Source organism: Phyllopteryx taeniolatus, chromosome 14 (genome assembly GCF_024500385.1).
Source record: "Phyllopteryx taeniolatus isolate TA_2022b chromosome 14, UOR_Ptae_1.2, whole genome shotgun sequence".
In the NCBI taxonomy this organism is placed as follows: Eukaryota; Metazoa; Chordata; class Actinopteri; order Syngnathiformes; family Syngnathidae; genus Phyllopteryx; species Phyllopteryx taeniolatus.
The window spans coordinates 6,417,884-6,437,947 of record NC_084515.1 but is presented as its reverse complement, the minus strand read 5'-3'; the positions used below and the strand labels follow the sequence as shown (position 1 = coordinate 6,437,947).

Below are 20,064 nucleotides of genomic sequence, written 5' to 3'. Positions count from 1 at the left end.
TGTTCTCGAGAAAAAAGGACTTTATTCTGAAAATAATTTGCCTTTTGTTCTTAAAAAATACTATTCATGCAAGGATATCAGATTTATGTGATGCATTACAATCATATCCGAGGTTTTAATGGGCCCATAGCTGAGGTATGAAGAAGTGATTAGTTTATTAAATTTGTTTTATTGGCACCTTGATCCCCGTATATACAGGTACGCACTTTTTTAAATGATACGACATAATAATCAAATTATTTTGCGGCCCCTCAAGCTACGGACCCAAGTTTGAGAACCAATGCTCTAAGCAGCCACGCACACTACAGAACAAGTGACACAAAATATGGTATTCAGGAATTATGGTAATACACACCATTTGAAATATTATCACCGTTTATTGAAAAAACATTTCCCTACACTGTTACAGTAGAAATTAAAGGTGTCTTTAAACAGATGGACAAACACACTACCTGTAACTTTATTTGTGCTCCACAGGTGAATGACTTCGTACGTGACAAGTTCACCGACAAGGATAACTCAATTCCTTTTCTTGCTGAGATCTTGGCTGGTGGCTGTGTAAGGGACAGACTCACTGCGCACGTGTAAGTGCTAAAGAAAATGTGCTAACTAGCGCTTTCTCTTCTTGTTCATAAAGGCCGGAGGCTCCCAGGTGATCTTTACTAACCCTCTGGAGATAGTGAAGATCCGTTTGCAGGTGGCAGGCGAGATCACCACCGGGCCTCGAGTTAGCGCAATCAACGTTGTGCGAGACTTGGGCTTCTTTGGCCTCTACAAGGTAAATATGACCAGTGCATTCTGCAACCCACCTCCTCGCTGGTAGACTCAGTCTTCGGTGGTCTTTGCCGTCTGTGTGGTTCTAGGGAGCTAAGGCCTGTTTCCTGAGGGACATCCCCTTCTCCGCCATCTATTTCCCCGCCTACGCCCACCTCAAGTCCTTGATGGCTGACGAACAAGGTCGGCTCGGTGCCTTGCAGCTTCTCACTGCTGGAGCCATTGCAGGTAAACACAGACTGTACTTTTAAAGATTCAAATGAGGTGCAGCTATCACTTGGGTTTAATTTCTTTTCTGTTTTTTTTTTTTTTTTTTTTTTTTTTTAAATGTAATTGGTGAATGCCCGCCAAATGCGTGAGATAAGGACCGACACCTGCTGCGAATAGGGAAAATACACAAATAATTGATGCTCCAACTCAAAAGGGGTTTATAAATGTGTATAGATGCCACAAGATGGCAGCAAAGAACCTCAAACGGAGATGATCATGACTCACCAACACTACGCATCTAACATGTACATAATCACGAACCCATTTTACATAAACAACTGTAATCAATAGTTCAATTATTGAGCTCATCAGTAGTACTGGCTAGCGTACTAGCCTAAATGACACGCTAGCAAAAACTGCTAATAGAAAAGTAGTAATTGGTCTCAACAAAGTACAGTGGTTATGGAAAGTATTCAGACCCCCTGAAATTTTTCGCTCTTTGTTATATTGCAGCCATTTGCTAAAATCATTTAAGTTCATTTTCCCCCCTCATTAATGTACACATAGCACCCCATAGTGACAGGAAACAAAACAGAATTGTTGAAAGTTTTGCAGATTTATAAAAAAAAAAAAAAAAAAAAATGAAATATCACACAGCCATAAGTATTCGGACCCTTTGTTCAGAATTTATTAGAAGCACCCTTTTGAGCTAATAAAGCTATGAGTCTTTTTGGGAATGATGCAACGATGCAATGATGCAAGTTTTTCACACCTGGATTTGGGGATCCTCTGCCATTCCTCCTTGCAGATCCTCTCCAGTTCTGTCAGGGTGGATGGTGAACATTGGTGGACAGCCATTTTCAGGTCTCTCCAGAGATGCTCAGTTGGGTTTAAATCAGGGCTCTGGCTGGGCCATTCAAGAACAGTCACTGAGTTGTTCTAAAGCCACTCCTTTGTTATTTTAATTGTGTGCTTCGGGTCATTGTCTTTTTGGAAGGTGAACCTTCGGCCTAGTCTGAGGTCCTGAGCACTCCGGAGAAGGTTTTCGTCCAGGATATTCCTGTACTTGGCCGCATTCATCTTTCCTTCGATTGCAACCAGTCGCCCTGTCCCTGCAGCTGAATAACAACCCAACAGCATAATGCTGCCACCACCATGCTTCACTGTTGGGACTATATTGGACAGGTGATGAGCAGTGCCTGGTTTTCTCCACACATACTGCTAAAGTTAAGGCCAAAAAGTTCTATCTTGGTCTCATCAGACCAGAGAATCTTACTTCTCACCATCTTGGAGTCCTTCAGGTGTTTGTTTTTTTAGCAAACTCCAAATGGGTTTTCTTCCGTCTTGCACTGAGGAAAGGCTTTCGTCGGGCCACTTTGCCATAACGCCCCGACTGGAGGAGGGCTGCAATGATAGCTTTCTCCCATCTCCCAACTGCATCTCTGGAGCTCAACCACAGTGATCTTTGGGTACTTCTTTACCTCTCTCACCAAGGCTCTTCTCCCCCGATTGCTCACTTTGGCCGCATGGGCAGCACTAGGAAGGGTTCTGGTCGTCCCAAACGTCTTCCATTTAAGGATTATAGATGCCACTGTGGTCTTAGGAACCTTAAGTGCAGCAGAATATTTTTTGTAACCTTGGCCAGATCTGTGCCTTGTCACAGTTCTGTCTCTGAGCAGTTCCTTTGACCTCATGATTCTGATTTGCTCTGACGTGCACTGTGAGCTTTAAGGTCTTATATAGACAGGTGTGTGGCTTCGCTCACCTTTGTAACCCATAAAAATTGCAATTGTCACGGAATATAAGACGTTTGTCATTTAGTATTTTCAGCTTTTTTAATAGCCACTCCGCAGAGCAAACCACGCACATGTGCAGAACCCTCCCTCAGTAACACCCGCTAACAATCGAGGCTAAACCTTGCTCGCCCTCCCCCCCCCCCCGACATATAAAGACTTCAATCTCTCACTTGAGATTCATCACTTCAACGTACAATGCTTCCATGACACCAATTAATAGTTTCCAATAAGCCAAGGATTTGGCGACATCTTGGGGTATCTTAGGGCATAATAGAAAGCGAACAAAAAATGCAAATAGTTTTTCAGCAAATAGCTGAGGATAGGTTCCACAGAAAAGTTGCAACCCACCAATAGGAAGGGGTTCATTGTATTCCACACTTTTGTAGTAGGGCCATCTCAGCAAAAGTCTCTTCTGGCTTGATTTCCCAGGTATCCCTGCAGCATCGCTCGTGACGCCTGCCGACGTCATCAAGACTCGTCTGCAAGTGGCCGCCCGGGCGGGTCAGACCACTTACTCCGGAGTCACCGATTGCTTCAGAAAGATCATGCGGGAGGAAGGATTCCGAGCCCTGTGGAAGGGAGCAGGAGGTGTGTGTAGTGTGTGTGCGAGGGCAAGAGTGTACGAGAATGAGATAACGTGTGCAAGAGGGAGCTTGTGTGAGAGCGACAGTGTGTGGGAGTGAGAGAGTAAGAGAGTAATTAATTTTAGGGAGTGCATTTTCACTCATTGAAATTGAAATCTCTTCTCCAGCTCGTATGTGCCGGTCCTCTCCCCAGTTTGGTGTGACTCTGGTGACCTATGAACTCTTACAGAGGTGGTTCTACATTGACTTTGGAGGACAGTAAGTTATTTTATTTTTTTTCCTTTGTCCAGAGCAAGTCATTACATGAGTTTTAACACCTGTATTCAAGTTTAATGGCTGTAGACTCAACATAACTTTTTGCGGTCCTCCGTTGCAGTCGTCCATCAGGATCCGAGCCCACGCCCAAGTCTCGCATCTCGGAGCTCCCCCCCATCAACGCCGATCACGTCGGAGGCTACAGTCTGGCCGCCGCCACCTTTGCCGGTGTGGAGAACAAATTCGGCCTACACCTGCCTAAATTCAAGTCCTCGGGCGTTGTGTCCATTCACCCCCCAGAGCCCGCCGCTCCCACGCAGTCCACTTAGGCAGAGTCTGAGCATTCATATCGCTTCTCCATCATCCTCCCGTCCGTCATCCTTTTCCAGGAGTCGGGCATGAAGATATTCAAACCAACAACAATAAAGAACACAGCCTCAGTTATAATGCCCGGGGAGGGGGGTGTAGATTCAAGAACAAACGGCAGCTTGTGGTTAAATGTAGTGCGGCCAACCCCCTCATTACCCCCCAGCCAATCGCGGCGCAGCACCTGGTCGCCGGGAGAACTGCAGCAACTGTGTCATATCTTCAGTGGCTGTCCACTCCTAGAATCTCCATCGGTCAATCCAGAATCCATACGAAACAGCCTTACATACTCCTCTCTCATGAATAGCTCTGATTTTTGTTCGCTTTCTTTTTGTTTGATACTCTTTTGTGAGTAAAAGCTGGGGGCATAGAAAGTAATTAGCTTGTTAGCCGTGTATTGTGTGTAGGGTTGCAAAGAGGGGGGATGTTTCTGGGAACTTTCCATGGGAATTGAAGATGGCTGAATCTGGTTGTTTTAAGTCAGGGTTATGCTGATATCGATTACTTTTTTACATTTAATTTCCATAGTAAGAGCCACCCTTAAATTTGGTAAATTTCTGTTAATTCCCATGGAAAGTTTTCGACTTTAAAATTTCTGGAATTTTGCAACCCAAGTTGTGTGTGGTGTCACTCACAGGAGGATGAAATACTGTACATATTGTAAAAGTAATGTTTAGCACAGCGGTTATGAAAATGTAACATGCAGTACTGTACATACTGGAAAACTGCTGAGACAGAACTGTTAAAAGGTGACATCTAATGCATGGTGTGATTATTGTCATGTTACAGCAAGAGGGGAGCAATGAGAGTCACGCTTACTGGTGTACAAACCTTTGCGTTCATGAAATTAAGTATTCATGAAGTATATGCTTAAAAGTTCAGTCATTTTATTGAAATAAATATGTGGTTTTAATTTTACAAACACAGACTGAGTTTTATTCCAATGAGGAAGTGCAGCCCTCATATCAACAGTACAACACGTTTGCAGAAGAACGTTCTCCGCCATCGTGTGGTTGCAACGTGCTTTCAAAATGGGTTTCTCATTGTTAAGGACGGAACAGCAAACATTTCAAGAATGCTAAACACTTGAAGGAAATCCCTCAACGAAATCTTTTAGATACGTTCAAAGGATGCATGTCCTAAAGTATCCTAAATCCTATAGTTGTACAGCATAAGGAAGGAGCAACCTTTTTGAGGAGCCCAGTTCTGGTGACCATGATCATGATCATGACCATCGCCAATTGGACAGTCATGGACCTGGCAGTCATAGTAACACGGGGCGTGGGGGGGTTCTCACTAGGTTCATGGCGGTGCTCCTGGGGCTGGATGGCTGCTTGTTGTGGGGGCTCCCCTCTCATGCCCAATGGCTGCTCTCCGGGTTGCCCTAACCCCCCAACCCCCCTTTATTGTCCCCTTGTCGGGCGCCCCTATGGGCCCTCCTTTCCACCAAACAGGAGACACCGTCTCGCCTTCAGACTGGGCGTGGATTGGTTACTCTGTGGGCTTAGGCTTCATTTGTACAGCCAGGATCACAGGCCCTGTCCTGCATGCTTCCCCGTCATGTCCTATATTGTCCTGTCCTTCCCTCACAGGATGTAGCTCTACTGATCCATACAACACTCGAATCCAATGGTTCATTGTACTAGTTATAAAATACTTTACTTTCCTCATCTTGTTTACACCTAGTGCTTTGTCTTTTGTTGTCTTCTTTTACTATATTTAGTTACCTTTTCACTCCTCTCCTGTTTTTTCTGTCACTCCCCTTTAAAAACTTTGTTCTGTTCGACTGAACAACTGTAATTCAAAATATCAATCAGAATACAAAGAAACCACAGTCGCAGCTGAAAGAGTTCACTGTCACACAGTAAAACTTTTCTGGCATAAAAGGGATACAGGTCTTCCTTTCTGCTTGACCTAACAGCCAAACAGGACAGAAAAAAAAGAAACACAGGTTTCAACGCATTCAGCGGAGACACCCACAGCGTTTGAGAGGATTAATTTTTCACAATTTTTAAGTCTCATATACTTAGCGATTTTTTTAATCAGTCAAATTTTGCATGCTTGGTAACAGCAGTCTGCTCTATGATGGGTCAAATTCAGAAGACATTTTAACTTTACATGGACTTTAAAATCGTTTTGTTGTCATTAAATACATGTTTCAAATTTTTCATTTCAGTTTTTAAACGACGACAACAAAAAAGGTTTCAAACTATTGTCCTTGATATTGAGAAACACTAGTTTGACCGAGACTAGAGAGTCAGTTTATTACATGGACAGAAGGAAAATTTGGACGGTAGTAGCTATAAAAACGATCTCTGAATTACACCATCATCAATATTCATGTCGATGTTAAAAATTAGAATACTGTTCTTAAACAATAACATAACACACAGTAAATAATAGCTGTTTAAAGTTGAGGCCTGAATAGTTTGATCAGGTAAAAAGCTTGTAGTGCTAACTGTGTGTGCTACACTGGCTTTTAGTACAACGCAGCATTTGTCAGACTATGCAGCATATTTTAAATAAGTACAAGCACCGGAATAAATATTAAATATTGCAGTGGTTAAAATTTAACACTCGCCTGCACAGGCCACAGCAAAATAGTGTGTCCAATTTGTGCTGAAGAGCACACAACCAGGTTTGTATAGGGTCCATCCTTTTGATTTTTTTTCTCACACATTTCCAGTCATGGGCACTAGGGTGTTGCAAAAATATTAAAACATGGTTTGGGAAAATAAAAAATAAACAAAATGTTAGTATAAAGGTGCAAGTACAAAGGTTTGCATATTGATTGAGGCCTTGGGAGCAGTCAGTGAAGCCCTGGAATGTTAAAGGTTCCAATTTGACAGCCAAATTGAAATTAGTCTTTTGTTTTCTAGTTTTCCATGCTAGATTTTTGTTATAGTACTGCTGCCAGAGACATTCATCGCCCTAAAATGCACTCAAAACGAAACAATCTCTACAAACATCTAAAATGGTCTATATTCTAACACTGCACGCATCTCCAGGCCAAGACAGGGTCTAGTAAGTGGGAAAAGGAAGCCGGATGGTGGCGCTCCGGTAGTGTTATCGAGGAATGTAGTGTACTAAGGGAGCAACTGAAAAGGAGATCGTTTGTGCCATCAAACGTTGGCGAGCTCCTCAGCTTCGTCTCTGCTCTCGTTGATGTCGGCCAGAGTCCTGACGAAGCGCGTCCACTCGTCAGCCTTAGGCACGCAGATTTGCTGCAAAAAGACGAAAGGCTATGAAAAAGCATCTGAGAGCACCAGTGGTGGAAGGTAATCAAATACAAATACTTTGTTACTGTGCTTGACAAGATTTTAATCTGTACTTTACTTGAGTACAGTAGAACCTTGATTTAGGCAAGTTTTTCGAGCTGTCGCTTCGAAAATGTTTTGCTTTGATTTAGGAGCAAAGATTTGAGATACAAGCACTAGATGGTGTCAGCAAACTAAACTTACTTCACAACAAGCAGATAGTCAACAATTCTTCTAAAAAGAAGCTACAAGCTGTTTATTGCCACTTGCAGATGACATTTAGTGTCAAACTAGTCATAAAACATAGCTGTGTATGTGAGACAGCTTAGCTTAATGCTAACACAGAATGCAAAATGACATAGACGGGAAAACTAAATTATCATCTATGTTACGGTGTTATAACCCTGTCAGTAACGGATATAATACTCATATAGCCTATATCCTCTGCGGAAAACGACTGATACTACTGCAGCTTCCTCAGTCACTTAGTTGTGAAACTCTTCTTGGTTTGTGTCTGCATGTCTGTTATTATACTTTTCCCTGGTGGCCAAGGCGTGCACACCAGATAGACTACAATGTGGGGCTGGAACAGATTAATGGCATTTCCATTCATTTCAATGCGATTTGATGATTTAAGATAAGAGTGTTTTGAGTTACGAGGATGATCACAGAATGTTTAAACTTGTAAATTAAAGCAATTTTTACTTTTACTCACTTTTTTCAAAATAGGTAACTATTTTCTACTCTTGTGCCAACGAAGAAAAACTCTCCATCTCAGGTAAAAAAAAACAAAAAAAAAACAATAACATACAAATAAGATGTATTTTTCAGTTGATATCATAAGCTAGTTTAGCAATAGTTTTTTTTTTGGCTATGTTATTTAGTTTTTCTTATGCAAGACTTGTCAGTTCAGTCCTGATTGTATTGTGAGAATTTACCTTGGAACAAAGCCATGTCCCATTTTTTTTTTGTTTTCCACTATACCAAGTTTGGGTATTTTTACAGGGTGATTAAAAAGTAACTCCAAATTTTAAAATACTTATGAGTGGGCTAACTCAATTTTTTATTGTTTTTAAGTTATTTGTAGAAATTAACTTTCAGATGAACACCAGAAAAAAATCAAGGTTTAGTTCCAATTTTGACATATCCATTATTGCACTCGTCACTTTTCCAGGGCAACACTGGGCCAACATCCTTGAAAGTGATGTTTAGAGATTGACAGAAGACTCAGAAAGTAAGTAGTGCTTTAGTTTAGGTCCCAGTACATCTATCAGCATGTTAGTATATGTAAATGGTATTTATCACCTTTCATGAAAATATTGATAGATTTGACATTTGGAGTTAGACCACTATTGTACTGAACTTTATTTTTCTAATCCCACTTTTTTTCTTTTCTTTCAGGCAACCTAAATGTTATGGACTGCGGTCCAATTTATGAAGGTGAAGATGATGATAGTACCTCAGTTGTGGATAAAGTGTCATTATATCTTATCAAAATCTAAAAAAAAAACTTTTTCTGTAAAAACAAGTATCCAGAACAAGTAAGATCAGTGGCTCTATTGACACAAAAATATTTTTTTTTACTTTTGTAATGAAGTACAATTTAGATTTGTTTTTTTAAAATTAAGTAAAGGAGTTGAATCTGTACTTTTACTACAGGGTTTTCCCCCCACAAGTATTTGTACTTCTACTTAAGTACAGACTGTGAGTACTTTTGCCAATTATGGAGAACAAGAATTTGCTAATTTAGTAGCATTTAATAGCTAACTTATTTAAGCTCTCACCTCGCCCACATCGTACACCTGCACTTGTCCCTCAGAGTCTCCTGTGGCGATCTCTTTTCCGGAGTGAGCCCATCGCACACGATTCAGCGCTGGAGCCCCTTCCACATACACGCTGGCAGTGGGAACCTGAGGAACAAGTTCCTCTATGAGAAGACCATTTAAAGCCCCCATCCCCCAAATAACAGAACATTGGGGTGCGTTCCACAGAGTACTTTTGTAGCGGACATACCTCTGTGTCATTGTTGAGGTTCCACAGGTCCAGACGTCCAGCAAGGTCCACACAAGCAAAGAGTGCAGGGTGCGTTGGAGACCACATGGCATCGTACACGTAGTCGCAGCTATCCTCAAACGAGTACAGCGGGCGGGTGCTCTATGGAGAGAAGACCACAGAATCACCCATAAAAATCGTGTACAGTGAACCCTTGTTCATTAAGGGGGATACAGTTCAGATCCAATCACAATAGGTGAAATTCCACTGTAATTAGAACCTCTACATTTTTTTCTTATTTATTTTTTTAGTATTATTGTTTAGGAGATCCAACGAAACAGGTCATATTAATGGTGGAAAAGTTTTCAAATTATTTATCGTTGTTTTTTATATCATACTGTAAACCCGGCATTTTTACATCTTTATATTAGATTTATACTTTTTATAGCCACTGTACCTATCTATCAAGACAAGTAGATATCTTCCACAGCAAAAAAATCTGCAATATTGTGGGGCCATATTAGGCGAACTGCAATATAGCAGGGGAACACTGTCTCTGTGTGTGTGAATGTCTCACTTTGGTGCTCCAGAGTTTGACAGTCCAGTCGAAAGAAGAGGAGATGAATAGATGAGAGAAGTCCACAGGTCCTACTGCGGTATGACAGCTCAGGCCTGTCACCGGACCGTGGTGGCCCTCGAACACCTCAGTGATGCCCGCCTTACTGAAAGGCACAAGCATTACAATAGGATCAGCATTGTTTTAAAGACACAGAAACGAAATTTCCAACAAGCAGTGCATTTGGTACCAGGGTCTTCAGTGGGGACTTTTACCGAACATAATCCACCTCTTAATACCACCACAATCATGTTGCAATATATAAAACATTAACACTATACAAAAACGCAATATAACAGCACACAACTGTGCCACATAACACCATCTGGAGCAGTTCAGAATCAATATTTATTCAATAACATGACAAAAAAAACATTCAATCAAATGTTATACTTTCACTCGTGAGACCGGAGGAGGGATGCAGGCTTTCTGCTCTCAATCTTTCAATTAACATTGGTTAATGACCGATTTACGCTACATTGATCAAAGTTGGCTGCACCAAAATTTGCTACGACTAGAGGGGCAACAGTTAATCAATTAATCGACAATATTATCAAATTAATCGGCAACTATTTTGATAATCGATTAATCGTTTAGTGTCATTGTTTAATTTTTCTTTTTTTCTTTTGGGAGGAAACCAATCCCCGAAAACAATACTGGTGGTTTATCCCCACATGATAATAAAAATTCCCAATGCAATTATAATGGGTGTCAATTATCCACATATTTTTTTTTATATTCGCACTCCGACCCGCTCCCTATCCCATGCGACTTGCGGGGATCTACTGTGATGTAAAATAGTTTTATCCAAATCGAATAATCAATAGAATAATTGATTCTAAAAATATTCAATAGTGATAGCCCTAGCTACAGTATGTCCAACAAATCAGAGGATGGAAAAATGCTGACGCTGTCGAGGGCCAACGCTCTGCCCCTGTGAGGACAAATTTTAACAATCCCAATGCTAATTTAGTTTAAAGTACACAATCCAGCACTATTGATTGTGAAGGCCTTGGGCATACTGGATTGACATGGCAATGTAGAGGCTAAAATCTGAGTGGACAAAAAAACTTGACTCCGCATTATGAGAACTCACCTCCCATGGCGACAGGCGGTATAGACCGACCCGTCCTCGCTGCCCACTACAAAGTTGTTCACATCACCGAGCGGGAAGGCCATGGAGGTTACAGCCACTGCTTTGCTCTGCTTGAACACCAATTCCAGACTGTCCTGTTGGGGGCGGGAACACCAGAAGACTCTCCGAAATTGTCTCATGTGGCTCTCAACAAGGAGGGTATGATGCTCGTACCTGCGGCTGGGACAACATGTCCAGGCTCCACGAGCACATCTTGCCATCTGTAGAAATGCTGATAAGGTTGTTGGCGTTCTGGGTTCCCACCACGTTCACACAGTAGACCGGGTGCTGCAACACAGCAATTTATCAAGAACCAAGCAAACGGAGTGTGTGTTGGTACAAAGTGAGCGACTGAGCATTACAGTGTGTGCAGCAGCAGACAGCGGCGTTCTCTGGACAGGGGTTCGCTTGTTGCTGCGGTTGTCCCATAAAACAATCTGTCCCGAGTAGGTGCCGCCCACCACCAGATTGGGGTGAAACTTCGCAAAGCCGGCTGACATCACCTCTGACTGGAGAAAGGCAAACAAAATAAGTTTTTATTTAGAATATCTTTAGGTCTGTGGTTCTCAAACTGGTCAATATTCCGAGATGTACTCTATATTCTTTAATAATCGCTGTAAGCAGAATGTGAACTGGGTTTCACCTGGCAGTGGAATATGTACTCAGGTGTGCTCTTCTTATATTTCAAGTTCCAGACCAGTGCCACTCCATCAGGCTCATGAGGAGAGTCCTCGTTGTTGTTGTAGGAGGCCACAAGCAGCTCTGGGTACTGGTGGAATACAATTACCTTTTCAGTTAAGTGTCATTTACAACATCCCATCCATCCATCCATTTTCTGAGCCACTTCTCCTCACTAGGGTCACGGGCGTGCTGGAGCCTATCCCAGCTGTCATCGGGCAGGAGGCAGGGTACACCCTGAACTGGTTGCCAGCCAATAACAGGGCACATAGAAACAAACAACCATTTGCACTCACAGTCATGCCTACGGGCAATTTAGAGTCTCCAATTAATGCATGTTTTTGGAATGTGGGAGGAAACCGGAGTGCCCGGAGAAAACCCACGCAGGCACGGGGAGAACATGCAAACTCCACACAGGCGGGGCCGGGGATTGAACCCGGGTCCTCAGAACTGTGAGGCTGACGCTCTAACCAGTCGGCCACCGTGCCACCGTCATTTACAACAAACCATAGTAATTCCCCTGCTATACTGCAGTTCACCTATCACGGTTTCACTATATCTTTAAGTTTGTTTTAATAGAATTATGGCTTTAACTCTTTTTAAAAAATGCTTATCATATGATCTCGCTGTATGGCAGATGTCCACCTATCAAAGCTGGATCCAGAATGTAACTGGCACGATGAATAGGGGATCAAGTAGTCTGACTCAAAGTTGGACATAATCTATTGCAAACCCACCTGAGGGGACCAGTCCAGACAGGTGACCACTCTGTTTTTGGTCCAGCGTTCATCAGCAAACTGTCTGTTCAGAACCAGCTTGGCGCCAGCCTGCAGGTCCCTGAACAGGACAGAATACATTAAGGGTCCTGCATTTCATCCCCGTCCCTGCATTTCCCTCCCCTACAATGAGCCTCACCCCTCCTTGTCCTCCAGATCTCGCCCACTGTAGTCAAAGCAGACGTCCACCTGCTCGGACAACGCTCGCTCTACAATCCTGCTGCCTCGCTCGAAAAATGCCAGGAAGTCCTCAGAGTGCAGGACCTGCAGCTTCTCTTCTTCTGTTAGCTCTTTGGGGGTGTCTACACACACACAGGGGACAAATCATTTCTTAGTATACTTGCACTTTTAAAACTTTTTCAAGTAATTCTTTTAATTTGTATGGAGTTGATAGTGTTAATACACCCTTTCCAAACATCAAACTTGAACACTTACAGTAAGACATTAAATGCTAAGCTTTTCCATGAATCCCCTTTCAGCTATTGGAAGTTATACACAGTTTGATTTGATCTGACTTAGTCTAATGGTGTGACATTACAGACATTACCTTCCTCATGTTGGTCATCCTGGTCTTCCTTCTCCTCCTGAGCGTCCTCTGCTGGTGGGGGCGCAGTTATCTCATCATCCTCATCCTCATCTGTAGAACACACACACAGCAACATAATGTAAATACATTTATACACAAATTTATAGAATACCGTAAAGACCCCCCAGATTTGCGGTTTGGCATTTGGGCATTCGCAGAATTTTGGGGGACGGTTATTTGCTGAATATCTCATCTTTTCACTGTTTTTGTGCTCAGGCCAAAGCGATTAAAGTTATGAGTTTTTGTTAGGGTTAATTAACAGTATTTTTTTATCTGCTTTTGTGATGTCCCATTTTGTTGGGTGTCTTTGAATGCCCCTCATGCTACCAAAAATGAAAGTTTCTGATTCTCTCTTGATGCAGCTGCTTATAATAGCCTGTGTAGTCTACTTTGCTGTTACAATTTGCCTAACACTTATCGCCGTGTGTAAACGCCAAAACGTGAGTTTAATGTCTTAGTATCGTTTCTGTAAAATGCTATCACATATTTGTTTGTCCATGTTGCATGTTACGTCAGTTTGTGCTAGCATGTTATTTAGGCCAGTATGACAGCCAATACAATTGATGGGCTTCATGTGAAGGTGGTTTGTTTTGAACAATTTATTTGATGAATAAAGCTGTTTATGTAACATGGGTTCATGATTGTGTATATTCTGGATGCATGGCATTGACGCTTTATGAGCCACTCTGTTTAAAGTTTAAGGTTTAAAGATATGTGTTTATGTATGTTTGCTTACCTGCTTTTTGATCAGTGTGAGCTTCAGTAGGGGTCTGGGTTTCTTTTGAGTAGGACACCATTTCTTTGGGGACAATGTCCACTTGGGTCAATTTGGACATGCCGAGCCTCACGGCCCCGCGCCTGCATTGATTGGCATCACAGCGGACATAAACACACAAGCAAGATCTCAGCGCAAGAAAGAACTCGAGATGAGGGGAAACATGATGATGAAGGTTTACAGAGATATTACTAACACTCAAATATATTTGGACACTTTTGAGATGAAACTACAGAAGCTAATTAAAGCTGGTAGCTACGGCAGGTGAGAGGAGGAGCAGTACCCCATTAGCTCAGAGTCGGAGTGGAGTTGCAGAGTAGAGGGGTCAGGATCCCAATGCAATGTCCTTAAGGGGCCAAACCACCAGATGGAGTTAGCAAGAGACAGAGAAACGGGAGAAAGAGGACACATGGACAGCAGCAGGACGGAACCAACCACATGAGAAGACGGGTCAAGAGTGAGGTGTGATAGAGTTCAAGATGGAGCAGACAGTAAAAAGAAGGAAGGAAGAAAGGGAGAGAAGAAGTGCGTGTTAATCGAGTAGACATCAGCGTGCTGGTGAAAAGGCAGAGAGGGCACAGGTCAGCATTTATCATTTACACTCAGTGGACACAACATTAGGTACACCTGTAATATCTACAGCAGGGGTGTGAAAACAGTTTTGCACAAGGGCCACATTTCATTTTTAAAATGAAAAAAATGGGCTTGGTCATGTGCAGATAAGTAAAAAAACTTAAAATGTGTTTGCAACATAGTCCGTTTTTATAATAATAACAATAATTATGTGGGCGGTACGGTGGGCGACTGGTTAGAGCGTCTGCCTCACAGTTCTGAGGAGTGGGGTTCAATCCCCAGCCCCGCCTGTGTGGAGTTTGCATGTTCTCCCCGTGCCTGCATGGGTTTTCTCAGGGGACTACGGTTTCCTCACACATCCCAAAAACATGCATGGTAGGTTAATTGACGACTCTAAATTGCCCGTAGGTGTGAATGTGAGTGCAAGTGGTTGTTTGTTTATATGTGCCCTGCGATTGGCTGGCAACCAGTTCAGGGTGTACCCCGCCACCTGCCCGATGATAGCTGGGATAGGCTCCAGCACGCCCGCGACCCTAGTGAGGAGAAGCGGCTCAGAAAATGGATGGATGGATAATTATGTCTCATTTTTTCAACGTTATTCATGATTAAATTGAATAATCAATTATTTAATAAAAATACAGCACTTCAATGCTTCCACAAAATGTTTATGTTAATCAGACTTTTATTTTATTATTTACAATAAATTAATTTCCAATTATTTAATGTGATAAATGAATTTAACAAATCAATAGATACATTTTAATTAACCAATTGTAAGGTGGAAAAAAACTAAATTAATGCAACAAATATTACAGGGCTGACCTGATCTACAATAATGAAATCTAATAAAAGATCTGTATCCACATTTCTGTCTTTCAAAAAAATAATGCTCAGTTTTGAGTAACATTAACAAAAAGTTTAATTTGTTCATTGTTGTGGTTCTAGATTTGTAGCTCTGCATCACAATGAGAGAGGTTTCTATTTCCCCCCTCTATTTATAGCCAAATGATGGAAACACATTTCAAATATAATACAACAGTATATTTGTATATTAATATTTTACAACAGTGCCTCTCTCAGTGCCAATCAATGTACGCATTACTACAGCTTTTGAATTGGCAGAGACTGACTGTCCATTAGGTGTACCTAATAAAGTGTCTGGTTAACTGTGTTATCGCACTCTTTCTCACACACTCACAGCATGCATGCACACTAGATACTTGATAATCAACCTTTCACATACACAAACACACACCTTGATCCTGCGTTTCCATCTCCAGAATCCTGGCTTCCTGCGTCGCTGGCCACTGATTTGTTGGAGGGAGACATGGGGGCGGGGACTAGGTAGTGAAATAGACAGGTATCCTCTGTTACTACCCTCAGGGGCTGAGCTGTGGCTGTGTGACCAGCGGGTGTGGGAGTGAGTGGGAGAGTGAGGCGGGGTGCGGGGGTGTAAGAGTAGCAGTGGCGAGTGGATGAGCGAGGCATGCAAGCAAGGGGACAAGACAAAGACACACACACAGATTGGGGAGAGAAGAGAGAATGAACATAAATGATAGGCAGGCTTAGGTGTCATGCACAAAATGGTCAGATAATGTGTGAGGTGAGAGGGGTGAACACAACTTAGTCAAACTGAAACGTTAAGAGTTTGTTAAAGTTGCAGCGGATCAAGCATCCTGGATACTGTTGTACTGTGACACTCTTACTATTGATACTGTACATACAGTGGTACTTTGACTTAAGAGTTTAATTTGTTCTGTGGCAAAGCTCATATCTGAAAACACTCAAATCGCAAATCATCTTCACACATTGAAATGTATGGAAATGCAATTAATCCACTCAAGCCCCCCCTCCCAAAAAAAATCTACTTTTTAAAAATGTTTTTCGTTAGAAAAGTTGCACTCAACTCAACAGTATTGCATAAAAACACAGTACTAATAACATTTGCTTCATATAACCCGCAAACACGGAAAACGCGAGCGGAAAACAGTTCTGTACCTAATGTTTTGTCCTTCCGTGTTCTTCATCTTCAGTGAGGTTTATTGGCATTTACTGGGCGCCATCTAGTGGTGGGGGTCTGAAGCGGACTTGTAGCGCAGATTTTTGCTTGTATCTCAAGAGCAAAAAATTGGAACTAAGTTGGGGCACTTGTAAGTCAAAGTACGACTGCAGTGAATTAAAACATGAGCATGCGGGTTCTGTGTGTATGTGTCTGTCTGTGTGTGTGTGTGTGTGTGTGTGTGGGTGTGTGTGTGTGTATACCGTGTTGTATGTCAGGGGTGATGCCAACACTCTGCAGCAAAGCTTCGGCCTCCTTCCTCTTCTTCTCCAGGTCCGAGTCTTCGGCGCCTGCATCCACAGCGCGCTTGGAGTCTCCCTGCAGAGGACAAGGACAAGCTCAAGGACCAGTTCAGACTTATTTATCGGCGTTAGTATTAGTGCGACTAACATCCTTCTTCTTCTTCTCCTCTTCTTTTCTCTTCTTCTCCTCTCGAATCTGGGCGATGCGCTGTTTCTTCCTCTCAAGCTCGGCTTTCAGCTCACTCTTGTCAGACATACTGCGGGAAGATGGCAGCATTTCTTCATCAATTATGTAAGTAGGTAAAGTAAATTTTATTTATGTAGCAATTCTCACTGAGAGGACTCACAAAGTGCTTTACATAGTTAAAATACAAAATGGCAAACATTATACATTACACAGTTAGTACAAGGAAAAAATGACTCCAAAGTCACACAAAACGTTTCAAACCACCGTCATCTAGGATGTCACATGAAATGTCCCCATAAGACTTCAGCAAAACTCATTTTAAATTATGTTATGTTCAGTTGTCTTTTTTTTGGGGGGGGGTCCGCTGGCCCCACTGAGGCGCCCCGACAAACGGCCAGCCAGCGGGTTCAGTTGTCTTATGCTTTATGTTCAAATTGAATTTACGTAACACTTTGTTTCAGCTGTAGTTGTTTTTAAAGTGCTAAAACTAAGTTGAGTTGAGCGTGTCCCGGTGTACCGAATCTGAAGTGTAAAGTGAGAGATGAAAACAAACTCAACAGGGTGACTGTAGTGGTCAACAAGTGGTGTGAATAAATGCAGTGGTACCTTGACTTACGAGTTTGATTTGCTCAATAACCGAGCTCATAACTCAGTTTACTCATAAAATCTAATTTCCGCACTGAAATTAATCTGTTTCAGCCCCTAAAACCAGAAAAAAAATGTTGTTGCATTTTTCTAATAAAGAAACATAAAACATAATAAAGGAGAATGTCAAGAAATAAAATGGTTTTAAAAAGTGTCATTTAGCGTTGCAATGACTAATCGACCACTATCGGTTATCAAATGAATCGATAAGGATGTTTGATAATCAATAAATCTTTTAAAAACCTTATTTAAATTAAAATTGTCCAAATCTACAGAATTTCAGCCTTTCTACAGTAAATATTAATTATATTTGCTATAATAATAATAAAGCAGTAATTTTTTATAATCATCATAATAATTTATTACAATAATAAAGCAGACTGATTTGTGTTTCATCGAAATAAGACATTTGCAAACATCTTTTTGCTTTGGAAAACAATGATCAACATTTTTGCCTATTTTATGACATCTTACAGACCAAACTGTAACTTTATCATAATCAATTTATGTTTGTGCAGTTTCTGACCTGTCAATTTTAAATAATGTCATGTTTTGGAATAAAGGGATGATTTTTTTATTATTATTTAATCCGATTCATTGATTTATTGCTTATTAAAATAAGCGGTAGTTGCAGCCCTTCTCGCAACATAAAGCAAACATATTCATAGTTATGTTACTAAATCCATAAATATATGGTCGCAATTTTCTTTTCATTTCGCTGTGCCATTAATCGGGTCCGGGAATTTAGCGGAGGTCCATCAAAATCGCGTTTTCTCATTGTTTTGTGCAAGATAATACTTGTTCTTCTCCGATTACGTTGTTGGGAAATCCCTTTACCATGCACCTCATTTTTTTATTTTTCAATTCAGTTGAGATTTTCTGTAGTTCTGACAAAGATGAAAATGTTCCTCGATTTCGTTGTCGGCGGCACGGTGGCCGACTGGTTAGAGCGTCAGCCTCACAGTTCTGAGGTGCGGGGTTCAATCCCCGTCCCCGCCTGTGTGGAGTTTGCATGTTCTCCCCGTGCCCGTGTGGGTTTTCTCCGGGCACTCCGGTTTCCTCCCACATCCCAAAAACATGCATGAATCGGAGACTCTAAATTGCCTGTAGGTGTGAATGTGAGTGCGAATGGTTGTTTGTTTGTATGTGCCCTGCGATTGGCTGGCAACCAGTTCAGGGTGTACCCCGCCTCCTGCCCGGTGACAGCTGGGATAGGCTCCAGCACGCCCGCGACCCTAGTGAGGAGAAGCGGCTCAGAAAATGGATGGATGGATGGATTTCGTTGTCGAAAATCACACGTTCATATGATTCGTCCAAGATAGAAACCTACATGTCCTTGATTCACTGCTATTATTCTTGTTTTCTGTGAAGTCCGGCAGTGCGTTTGCTCTCAGTTTTATCGTGTAAAATGAGAAAGCTCAAGCTGATGCCATCCAGGTGTTTTTTCTACCAAAGAGTGGTCAAAAGTTTCCTCATGATTTACACTGATTTTTGGCCAGAAAATTTGGGCACATTTTTGACATAAAGTGTCATAAACACCTTAATCCTTATCCGATTCTTACACACTAGGGCTCATTTTATTTGTGTAACACTCCTCTATCAAATTATATAGTATATTTTGATATACAGGTATTTTGAAAATATTAGTAATAACTAATATATACACCAAGTAAGTAAGCAATATCTACGTAAATAAAAAAAACTGTGAATTGGGTCACTTGTAAGTCAAGGTACCACTGCACAAGTATGTTTGCGGCCATGCATATGCTTTGCCTCCATGTTCGTGAACAAAACCAGTGTTTAAGTGATGTCTAGGCTAATATAAGCCTTCTAAAAAAGGAAGAAGTGGCCCTGGGCTTGTCACACAACTAATGTGAAAACAGCTGCTCATTACAATGTTCTCTTTATATCTGCTCGTGACTGAGATTGGGCGTTGTTTTAAAATATAATGAAACCCCTTCTGAAATAGCCAGGAGGAATAAAAGTATCATTACCATAGATTACAATTAAAATATATAAATAGTTAATTGTCATGTCCAAACGGTACTCTTGTCCATCTATGACGTCAGTGCTGGCCCCTAACCTAGATGCTCAACCCGCTGTCCTAACAACTACAAATAACAATAGCTATTAAGAGAAATTTAACAAGTATTAAAATAAAATGAGGTGTAAGTCATTTGAGAATGTCACATACATGTTTTCCCTCGACAAGCGAACCTGCCAAACACGGTTTAATCGAATTAAAAGCCTTACTGACAGCCCGGACAAGCAGCTAGCTGTCAAGGTTAGCATGCTAATCCGGGAGGGCCCCCGAGGAGCGTCGGAAAACTCAACCGCACCCATTTGTTTAAAAGCACCGAAAAAAATACAAGTGGAAGATTCGTAAGGTTGTAAACACCTGACGTCCAAGTCAAACAGTCCAGTGACAAAGCAGTCCGGTTTGGTTTGGTTTGGTTGCTGTTACTCCTGAAGAGAAGTGATGGTCGGTGATGATGCTGGAAGCTGGAGTGGAAGACACCGCCCCGTCTCGCCTGCCGTCTTCGTCGACGCTTGGAATG

At 41.8% G+C, this 20,064-nt stretch overlaps 2 protein-coding genes across 11 annotated transcripts in view; one reads left to right on the top strand and one right to left on the bottom strand.

Moving 5' to 3' along the window:
- LOC133488569 (electrogenic aspartate/glutamate antiporter SLC25A12, mitochondrial-like) overlaps positions 1-4,911 on the top strand; it is a 17,845-nt gene extending 12,934 nt beyond the window's left edge. For all 3 annotated transcript variants that reach the window (XM_061796568.1, XM_061796570.1, XM_061796569.1), the window contains exons 13-18: positions 478-558; positions 638-778; positions 864-1,002; positions 3,210-3,368; positions 3,532-3,622; positions 3,741-4,911. In XM_061796568.1, coding sequence (XP_061652552.1) covers positions 478-558; positions 638-778; positions 864-1,002; positions 3,210-3,368; positions 3,532-3,622; positions 3,741-3,948 — 819 coding nt within the window. In that variant the 3' untranslated portion in view covers positions 3,949-4,911. The remainder of the gene's footprint in view (positions 1-477; positions 559-637; positions 779-863; positions 1,003-3,209; positions 3,369-3,531; positions 3,623-3,740) is intronic.
- On the bottom strand, positions 4,851-20,064 carry LOC133488570 (cytoplasmic dynein 1 intermediate chain 2-like). Of its 8 annotated transcripts, none has more exons than XM_061796572.1 (17): positions 19,905-20,064; positions 16,823-16,931; positions 16,636-16,750; positions 15,629-15,770; positions 14,084-14,146; positions 13,762-13,883; positions 12,987-13,076; positions 12,579-12,741; positions 12,401-12,500; positions 11,629-11,754; positions 11,348-11,494; positions 11,160-11,273; positions 10,947-11,080; positions 9,812-9,956; positions 9,256-9,396; positions 9,027-9,152; positions 4,851-7,209 (listed from the first exon to the last, which is right to left on the bottom strand). In XM_061796572.1, the coding sequence occupies exons 2-17, from the start codon at positions 16,928-16,930 to the stop codon at positions 7,108-7,110; spliced, it is 1,938 nt and encodes a 645-aa protein (XP_061652556.1). In that variant the 5' UTR covers position 16,931; positions 19,905-20,064; the 3' UTR covers positions 4,851-7,107. The 8 variants fall into 8 exon arrangements, with proteins under 8 accessions (XP_061652556.1, XP_061652557.1, XP_061652558.1 ...); XM_061796573.1 differs by having other exon boundaries at positions 15,629-15,713; XM_061796574.1 differs by lacking the exon at positions 14,084-14,146.